Source organism: Phytophthora cinnamomi (assembly GCF_018691715.1).
Source record: "Phytophthora cinnamomi strain GKB4 chromosome Unknown Contig34, whole genome shotgun sequence".
In the NCBI taxonomy this organism is placed as follows: domain Eukaryota; phylum Oomycota; class Peronosporomycetes; order Peronosporales; family Peronosporaceae; genus Phytophthora; species Phytophthora cinnamomi.
In genome coordinates this window covers 225043-234568 of record NW_027150967.1, presented here as the reverse complement: position 1 = coordinate 234568, position 9526 = coordinate 225043, and the positions used below count along the sequence as shown (strand labels likewise).

General features: G+C 55.1%; 4 protein-coding genes across 4 annotated transcripts; 3 read left to right on the top strand and 1 right to left on the bottom strand.

The window, feature by feature from the left end:
- Window positions 1-144: 144 nt before the first annotated feature.
- Window positions 145-414, bottom strand: IUM83_17071 (uncharacterized protein; the record flags this gene model as incomplete). Its single annotated transcript, XM_067941997.1, has 1 exon — window positions 145-414. The coding sequence occupies one exon, from the start codon at window positions 412-414 to the stop codon at window positions 145-147; it is 270 nt and encodes an 89-aa protein (XP_067792473.1).
- Window positions 415-698: 284 nt separating this feature from the next.
- On the top strand, window positions 699-920 carry IUM83_17070 (uncharacterized protein; the record flags this gene model as incomplete). The annotated part of the gene is made up of 1 exon (XM_067941996.1): window positions 699-920. One exon carries the CDS (start codon window positions 699-701, stop codon window positions 918-920), a length of 222 nt encoding a protein of 73 aa, XP_067792488.1.
- A 274-nt stretch (window positions 921-1194) lies between these two features.
- Window positions 1195-4776, top strand: IUM83_17069 (Fibrillin; the record flags this gene model as incomplete). The annotated part of the gene is made up of 5 exons (XM_067941995.1): window positions 1195-1372; window positions 1476-1536; window positions 1614-3888; window positions 3961-4111; window positions 4190-4776. The coding sequence occupies 5 exons, from the start codon at window positions 1195-1197 to the stop codon at window positions 4774-4776; spliced, it is 3252 nt and encodes a 1083-aa protein (XP_067792480.1).
- A 322-nt stretch (window positions 4777-5098) lies between these two features.
- On the top strand, window positions 5099-5662 carry IUM83_17068 (uncharacterized protein; the record flags this gene model as incomplete). Its single annotated transcript, XM_067941994.1, has 1 exon — window positions 5099-5662. One exon carries the CDS (start codon window positions 5099-5101, stop codon window positions 5660-5662), a length of 564 nt encoding a protein of 187 aa, XP_067792530.1.
- Between the last annotated feature and the right edge of the window lie 3864 nt (window positions 5663-9526).

Below are 9526 nucleotides of genomic sequence, written 5' to 3'. Positions count from 1 at the left end.
ATTAGAATCACATCGACTTTGCTATTCATTCAAAACTTCGCCAGAAACATTCGACGAGATGTCACGTCACTAAGCTGCGCGGTTTGTCCTTCTCAACCGCTAGCGCAAAGGCATCCGAAACTTGCCATCTTGGAGAACCAAAGGCTAATAGTGTCGGTAGCGGTACCCATACCCACCGTAGCCATAGTTCGGGTAGCCGCCGTAGCCGTAGTGCGGGTAGCCGCCGTAGCCATAGTGCGGGTAGCCGTAGCCGTAGCGGTAGCCACCATACCCGCGGTAGTAGTCCTCCGGCGCCGCGCCTTCAGGAGGTCCTTGCGCCGGCGCAGCCTCGGGATTGGCAGCAGGGTCATTTTCAGCCGCAGTGGCGAGCGCCGTCACGGATGCCAGCGCAGCAATAATCGCGAAGAACTTCATCTCGATTGAGGTCTGCTTGCGGAAGCTTGACTTGACTTGCCTTGACTTGCGCGCGCGACGTCCAATTGCCGAATGAGCGGATCAAGGGCCCGAGCATTTCTGGAAAAGGAAGAGCTTGGTGGATGACACAGCTAATGGTCAAAAACTATCACGCCGTTAGCCCTCTCGCCGAAAAGCTCTCGGTTGCTGTTGGTGCCACCGCCGTTAGTCTCACGAGTTCGCTCACTGTTCAATCGACCGCCTTCCTCTCAAGCCACCCTCTGAACCGAACGCCGACTCTCGCAATGAAGACCACCTTCGCTATCATCGCTGCGCTGGTCTACGTGGCTGCTCTCGTCGCAGCTGAGGAACCTCTCGCCGACAACGTCGCTCCCGAGTCCATTCCCGACGTTGGTGAGGACTACCGCTACGGCTACCGTGGGAACTACCGAGGCTACGGCGGCAACTACGGCGGCTACCATGGAGGCAACTACGGCTACGGCTACGGCCACGGCGGTCACCACTAGACCCACGGTCATTCCATCTCTCGCACTACAATAGCTAGTGCAAGGAGCGCCAACGTGTCATAACGTGCTCGTTTAAATCCCAATTCCCAATACCGGGGTGACCCCATTCTTCCACTTCAACTTACCTTTTTTGGTCATCATGGCTACCTTCGCACTTAAGCGAGCTCCTGATTATTCAGCGTGTTTTTGGTGTAAAGGTTGGGTACATCCGGCGCTATCACGCGTGTCAGTCCCCACATCTCAAGATCGAAGCGCGAGTCTCTCGTGGCGGGCGATGCGGGCGGCGGTTTGGCTCCTGGCGGCGGCCTCAGCGGCGGGCTCAACGCTGGCGGCCGGGCCCAAGTTCCATTATGGCTTCAGCGACTGCGTGGACGACGAGCGCACGCTCTTCTACTACCTGAAGGCAGAGGGCACGTGTTTAGCAAACAGCACGAACCAGGTGCTCGCGAAACGTAAGCAAACTGCGAAAAAAAACCATTGTGGGTTTTATTCATCTTGGGTGACTGACATGTGTACCCACGTATACTTGGGTTTTATGTGTGTTATGGCTCACAGCTCCAGTGCACGGTCTCCGTTGCGACGTGCAGTGCGATAAAGGCTACTACCTCGGCGCCAAGTACGTTCCTAGTATATCTACCCACCCTACCATCATGGCTACACCCAGTTTCCTTATCCCTACATTCATGGCTACAGTTTTTCCGGTGATGTGCCTGTATCGGGCTGCGAGCGCTGTCCGCAGGGCAAGTACTCGCTGGGAGGGGGTAAACTCTTCTCGCAGCGCACCAATGCGTGGAATTCCCCGCTTTCCGCCGACTTGCAAACCGACTGCATGACCCAGAACATGTACACGGGTCAGTGGCAGCACAACTGCAACCCGTGGGTACCGTCCGCCGACGGGTCCTACATCTCGTCGGGCGAGAACTCGGGCGTGATGCAGAACTTCGAAGGCTCGAGACTTTATTCCACGCTGCGGGTCAGCGCCACCTTCGTTCGGGACGGGTCGGTCACCTACAAGTACCGGGTGGACGCTGAACAGCCCTACGACGGACTCATGTTCCAGATCGACGATGACGAAGGCGCCAAGCTGGTGTCGCAGTCGGACGGCTGGAAGGAGGCCGTCGTGCAGGTCTCGGCCGGCGCGCACACGCTGGCGTGGAACTACATGAAGGACTACGCGGGCGACGCCGGGGAGGACAAAGCCTACTTGAAGGTGATCGAGGTGGTGGGCACGGCCTGGTCCGACCTGCACTGCCACACGTGCGGAGGAGATATGACCAACAGCGGCGGCTCGCTGTGCGCCTTCTGCGGACCGAACGAGTACGCGGACGCCAAGTCCAACAGCGAGCTCGACTTCACGTGCTACTCGTGTCCGCCCGACACGTACGCGCCGAAGGGCTCGATCGGCATCTCGTCGTGCGTCGAGCAGCGTGCCTGCTCGATGGACGATCTGGAGGAGACGTACACTGCCTGTAAGAACGGCGCTCGCGATGTCACGTACTCGTGGAGTGAGCCGCAGACGTGTGACACGAGATTGCAGGGAAGCATCCAACTCCCCGCCCCGCAGAAGGGCGTTGAGTGTGCGAGCTGCGCACGCGGCTACGAGCTGACGGAAGGGAACGGATGCGAGGCCTGCGGTACCGGTCAGGCATTGACCGCCTCGGGCACGTGTAAGGCCTGTCCTGCTGGCACGGTGGTGGTGAACGCGCTGGAGTACGGAGCAGGAACACCCGACGCGTGGAGTAACTGGCCGCAGATTTTTGATGCAGAGACAGCGGAGCACGTTGGTTGGAAGCTCACGAAGACCGGGATATTGTTTTCCCAGCACACCAGCAAGGACCAAGATTCTAGCGGCTGGAGCCGACCGAGCCGTTCACCGTTGACTTTCCACGTGCCGTTTGCGCACTCGGGCTCGCTGAACATCACGTACAAGTTGAGCGGAGTCCCCACGTTCGAAAACGAAGGCGCTCGAGCTTGGGTTGAGCTGGAAATCCGAGATGCTGGCGAGAGCAATAAGAAAACTAAAAAGGCGCTAGAGATTTCAAGTTCGCCGAGCAGCAGTGACGACGACAGCAGTGCGGCCGGCGAGGACAAGAGCGTTGTTCACCTGCTTCATGGTGGTGAGAACGGCACGTTCAGTGAGCTTGTGTCTATCAACGTTTCGACTGCAACTGTCAAGGAATTCGCTTTCGTGGTGCGCGCGACCAGTATTGAGGCCAAGCGTGCTATCGAAGCCAAGTTGACGTACGTTGGATTCATGGGCACCCAAGAAGGTGCCGGCATTAACTGCGATAAGTGCCCTTCAGGGTATGAGCCCGTCACCCCAAACGACGACACGCAAATGTACGGCTGCCGCATTTGTCCTGCCGGTTCGTTTGCTGAAGTAGGGGATTCGACTGGAATCGTGGCATGCGGATTGTGCCCCGCGAACACGTACTCGAAGGAAGGCGCTGCGAAGTGCACTCCGTGTGGTGAAAACACGTACAGCAGCCCCGGTGCTGTGGCTTGTTCAGCTCCTCAGGCCCTTACGCTCAATGCTAGTGCGACTTCGGACACGGTGACGTTGTCGCCGTCTTCGTCGTCGTCTACTGCCGAAGTAACTTCAGCGCTTGGTGGTCTGCAAGTGACTTACAACTTATCGCTCTTGGAGGCGCTTGTCTGGGGTAACGAGAGCTGGATTCTGGACGACACGGTGTATGGAAACTCGACGAGCCTGCAGTCCACGAAGCCCGTCGAGTCTTCGCTGGCCTTCCAAGCTGACAAGCAAAACTACTGGTTTTCGGGTCTCTTCCGTCCTCTTGGAAGTAGCTGGATGCAGCAGGTGCCGGGGCAGGTTGTGGACCAGGAGGTGGATACCACCTCGGAGATTGCATACGTGGTGTTCGCCAGCATGATGAACCCACGCGAAGCTGGCAACTACTTCCAGCAGAACAGTGGCGTGTACGGCAATGTCATGTGCTCAGCCCCAGCGGTAAGCTATGCATTCATCCTTCGAATGTTGCGCTCATCACTAACCTTTCTTTGACTTTTGGTTGTAATGCAGCAATGGAGTCTCGTGAACGGTGGTAGCCACATGGACATCTTACCGCTGGAATCCGGTGCAGGTGTGAAGGTCTCCTTTACGAATGGCTCGCCGTGTGTCAATGGCAAAACATATTCCACCACGTTCAACTTTGAGTGTGACCTCAACAGCGGTAAGAGACGATTGCATGTATTGCACGAATTGAAAACACAATACTGATACCGGTTTTGCTTTACATTTTTTTATTTAGGAACCACAAGCAAACCAGCGTCAGCATCTCAAGACGATGACAGGTGCAACTGGGACATCGTCTGGAAGACTGCGTACGCCTGCCCTGTGTGTGACGACGACTACTTCAACGAGCTTCGGTCGACTTGCAACGGCGGTGAGCAATTGGTTTCGTATTCCCGCAAGCTGGCGTGTTACGGTGGCTCTGAATCGGCGAGTACGGACTCTATCTCGACGTGCACGGAAAGCGCCGTGGTTCTCGACACGAAGGCTCTCTACTCGGTCTACGTGGCGATTGTCGTGATTGGCTTTGTGGTTCTGCTTCTGATGATGGGGATCCTCATCATCCACCGCAAGTACCGTAACGCGTACAACGACTACATGTACCTGAAGGGCAAGTTGCCGACGGAAGAGAAAACGCAGGAGGACGGCTCCAAGGAGACGACATTCGAGTTCACCCCCAGATCCAATGCCCTGCACAGTTCTCCGTTGGGTGACTCGCCTTCCGCCACCACACCTGAGGAAAAGTCCCCCGATGTCGTTGATGCCAGTGACGCCGCTGACGACGATGGAATCGAACTCAAGCTCCACAGTGTGCAGAGTGTCTAAGGATCAACTCATACACGTGGGTGAATTGGATTCGTGTTCTTGTTAAATGGAGAGGTCACTTTTCACCAGAATTTCCGGGTTTTGATCTTGGAGAGTTTGTTGGAGATTTCGATGCTAATGTGTGTGTACGTACTTCTTCGTGCTTTCTTGGATTCATACGCTGTTCTGTTTCAGGTACGTCGGCGGCATTGTTCAATTGGACTCCAACCACTTAAGTCGGCCTATCTGTTGCAAGACTACAACTACCATGAAGATTGCTGCGATCGTTGCTGCGCTGGTCTGCCTCGTGTCGTTCGCGACGGCTACTGATGAACACGCCACCATGGACGCTGGGATGACCTCAGACCAGGTTACGACCCCCGGGCTTCGCGGTACGTTGGTGTCCGTGCCTGTCGGAGTCATCACCAACACGTTCGACGCCAAGAACAACAACGTGATCGTGAACAAGAGCAACATCCTCTTGTCGAAGAGCGACCGCGTGCAGCTCGTCAAGATCATCAAGGAGAAGCTGGCTACGCACCCGGAGGAGGTGGACCCGGCCGCGGCTAACTTCGTGCTCGAGCAACTCGAGCAACTCGAGCCGGACAACGGCAACACCAGCGGCACGACGGCGAATGTCGCGACGAACCCGGCGGTGATCTCCAACGTTATCAATTCCATCCTATCGGCCGTTCAACGCAATCCCGCGGCGGCGACAGGCTACGCGGTTGGTGCTGCCACTGCGGCGATTCCTGCGGTCATGGCGCCGCCTACCCCAGTGGCGACTCGATTCAACGTGAACAGACCGACGATGCGGCAGATTCCCATGTCTGGTACCGCGATGGGCTCTGCTGCGGATAACTCTCCGCCGGCCTTTGCGTCTGGTGCTACGTCGCCGTCGTCGTAAGCAGGGGAAACGCCTTTAACCGGTTGGCATCCGACACGTGTGGTGTTCTGTGTGCACTTTCACCACAGAGATCAAGTTGCGTTTATCCTAACATTGAAATCGAAAACTTTTTCGTTTGACTGGAAAATGAAGAGGCTTTGTACCTTCAAATGTATCACGTGCAGCAAATTGTTTTTTTAAAGCATGAGGCGGTAGGCAGATTGTGGGGTCTTACGCATTTGAACTTGGCAGTTAGGGTTTATCCTCGTGAATACTTCCGGAGATTTTTCGTGTTTTCCTCAATCCCGTTAGCACAGGCACACTCAGACCGCTGTCATTGTTCATTTGGACTCGAACCACTCAAGCCGACCCAGTTCCCGCTTCTCCCTCCCGGTCACCATGAAGATGCCCATTGTTGCGATCGCGCTTGCGCTGGTCTACTTCGTGTCGTTTGTCACGGCGGCCAACCAACCGAGCGTCACCACCCCGGACGAGCGCATGCAGCTCGCCAAGAACATCAAGGAGTTGTTGTCCAAGAACCCGAGCTCGGTGGATCCTGCCGTCGCCGCCATGTCGACGGAGGACCTCTTCGGTTTGCTGTCGGGTCTCGTCTCGAACCCGGCGGTTCTCTCCAACGCTGCGGGTCTCATCACGTCGGCGGCGAGCGGTGACGTGAGTGGGTTGGCCAGTCATGCGACAGGTCTGCTGGGTGCGGCACTTCCGGCGGCTGTGTCGGCGCTCGCCCCTGCGGGAGGAGCAGGAGTGGGTGCTGCGCCTGCTTCGTAGGCGTCGATCAAGCTACCGTGTTTGTTGTGCTGATGGAGTTGTCCCAGCTTCCGTGTTCGCGCTGAAGCCGAAGTCTAAAGGGCTTGCTTGCGCAGTTCACCACGAAGATCGGAGCCCAAACCGATGATATGCGTTCACCTTAATCATTTGTCAATCAATGTTCGCGTTTCCAACGCTAAGACGCAACACGGGATTAATGACGTAGTCGACTGAGATAGCACTAGTGTAGAATCTTGCCAAACTCGCTCGATTGACACTAATGCGGTGTTTACACGGGAAGTTCTGGATTTTGTAGGAAGTCTTTAGGCGAATACTTATTCTCTGGGGTCAATTTCCCAACTGATAATTTATATTATGAAAAATGCACTAATTAAACTGAACAAGAAACAAAAATACAGTCCTTCTTCTAAAACTTAATACTCGGTAAAGTTGATACAAATTGCTTCTAAACCTTAATACTTGGTAAAGTTAATAAATTACATGACGTGGTATCCTCCGCTTAGGTGCGAGACAGGTTAAGGGGCGGTGTTGCTCGAAGGTGCGCGAACGAATCCACGCGAATAAATTACTTCGGACCACAGTAAGTTACCGCTGTTGTTGCACTTGGAGAAGGCTAAAGGCTTGCGACCATTAACTGTGTCACCCGATAACCTTTCCTTTCCCAGAAATGCTTCCTGCTCATCAATGTGCTCATTCGGCAATTGGGCGTCCCGTGCAAGTCAAGTCAAGTCAAGCTTCCGCAAGCAGACCTCAATCGAGATGAAGATCTTCGCGATTGTTGCTGCGCTGGCATCCGCGACGGCGTTCGCCACTGCGGCTGAAAATGACCCTGCTGCCAATCCCGAGGCTGCGCCGGCGCAAGGACCACCCGAAGGTGCGGCGCCGAATGATAAGGAAGACTACTACCGAGGCTACGGTGGCTACGGCTATGGCTACGGCTACCCGCACTACGGCTACGGCTACCCGCACTATGGTTATGGCTATCCGAACTACGGATATGGTGGCTACCCGAACTACGGCTACGGCGGGTACGGGTACCGCTACCGACACTATTAGTCCTCGGTTCTCCAAGATGGCAAGTTTCGGATGCCTTTGCGCTGGCGGTTGGCAAGTCGAAAAGGAGCGACCGCGTAGCTTAGTGACGTAACAATCTCGTCGAGCGTTTCTGACGAAGTTTTGAATGAATTGCAATGTGTCGTTGTTCCTACTGCCTTGTTTTGTAACGATCTAAATGGCGTCGGTAAGAATACGTCACTGCTGGTCCAATGCTGGAAAGTATTCATTCATCGGCGAATGACGATCCCAGCACTTCACTACCCCAAGCATGCGGTATCCTTAATCCAATAGAATCGAAACCTTTCCCAGCAATGGAACGTTGTCCTGGGAGGGGGCTGTGGGGGGGCTGGCGTACTTGAACTCGAGATTTCTAGGTTATGTGTTTTCCTCAATCCCGTTAGTATCTGCACACTCAGACCGCTGTCATTGTTCATTTGGACTCGAACCACTCAAGCCGACCCAGTTCCCGCTTCTCCCTCCCGGTCACCATGAAGATGCCCATTGTTGCGATCGCGCTTGCGCTGGTCTACTTCGTGTCGTTTGTCACGGCGGCCAACCAACCGAGCGTCACCACCCCGGACGAGCGCATGCAGCTCGCCAAGAACATCAAGGAGTTGTTGTCCAAGAACCCGAGCTCGGTGGATCCTGCCGTCGCCGCCATGTCGACGGAGGACCTCTTCGGTTTGCTGTCGGGTCTCGTCTCGAACCCGGCGGTTCTCTCCAACGCTGCGGGTCTCATCACGTCGGCGGCGAGCGGTGACGTGAGTGGGTTGGCCAGTCATGCGACAGGTCTGCTGGGTGCGGCACTTCCGGCAGCTGTGTCGGCGCTCGCCCCTGCGGGAGGAGCAGGAGTGGGTGCTGCGCCTGCTTCGTAGGTGTCGATCAAGCAACCGCATTGACGCCGATGAAGTCGTCTAGCTGTCTCGTGAATTCTTCTAACACGCGCATATTGGGGAGATCCAAGAAGTATCCGGTTGAAGGCTGCGGATTGCGTCTCATGCCACCGTTCGTGCACTTAATCGTCTAAGTTTTCGACAATCGAATGTTTGTTTGACTTTGGGTCACTTCGAGCCTTGTCTTTTGCTCTATCACTAAATTGCTTCACGTGTCTTAACGCCGATACTTCGGCCATTTGAATCCCAAAGCTGTGGTTTGGCTGCAGCATTCACGCTTGCCTTTGGCTTCGGTGGCGTGACTTCATCAAAAGAGACAGCAGATACGATAGAAGATGACTGAGGTGCTAGGTGCTGAAAGTCGTATACTACTCGCTGACGCTGTTTCATCCAGTCGCACAGGATAGTCATATCGTCATAGGCATTCTGGGTTACGCAAAGCGTGTCTCCATCGCTCACGCGTTCGAGGCTTGAAATTCGCTGGAGGCGCTTCAGGCGGTGCCTTTTGCTGGAGTGATAGCCTATAGCGCGTTCAGGTACCACTAGCTCGGTCACTTCACGATAAATGCTGACAACTTCGTGAATTCCAAATCTTGCTCGTACACGCTGCTCTAGTTGTGCGAGCGAGCTAAACGTAATAAAGGTAGTTCCAAGGCGACGAAGGCCGTAGAGGAATACAGCACACAGGTAACGTGGATCGAACTCACTTGCAGGCGCTGAAGTTGGCTTAAACTGCTTCAGGTACGTTGCTTGCGTTCCAGATTCCCGTTTTTCGGATTTCGTTGGGCGGCGGTGCGGGATCTCGATTGCTCCTCGCAAGCGTGTCGATTCAACGAGGCGCTGGGCCTCTTGATTCTGTTTAACTCTCCGCCTCGCGAAGTTTTGACGCGTAATATGCTGCTGAAAGCTCGAGCTCTGGAATTTTGACCAAACGACTCGAGCGCCGGCAGCACGTTCTAGTTTAGCGCCAGCCCGCAAGTCATGAGTGAAATCCAGAATTGCTTGTTTCCCGCTGCTGTTTGGCCGCTGCTTACGAAGCGCTAACCGTTTCACGTGCTGGGCTATGGCGGTCTTAGTTCGCTGGCTGAAAACCTCCTGGGGAGGTGGCTGTGCATGATTGTTGTGTTTAATCTTAGCTTCATCACCGTCG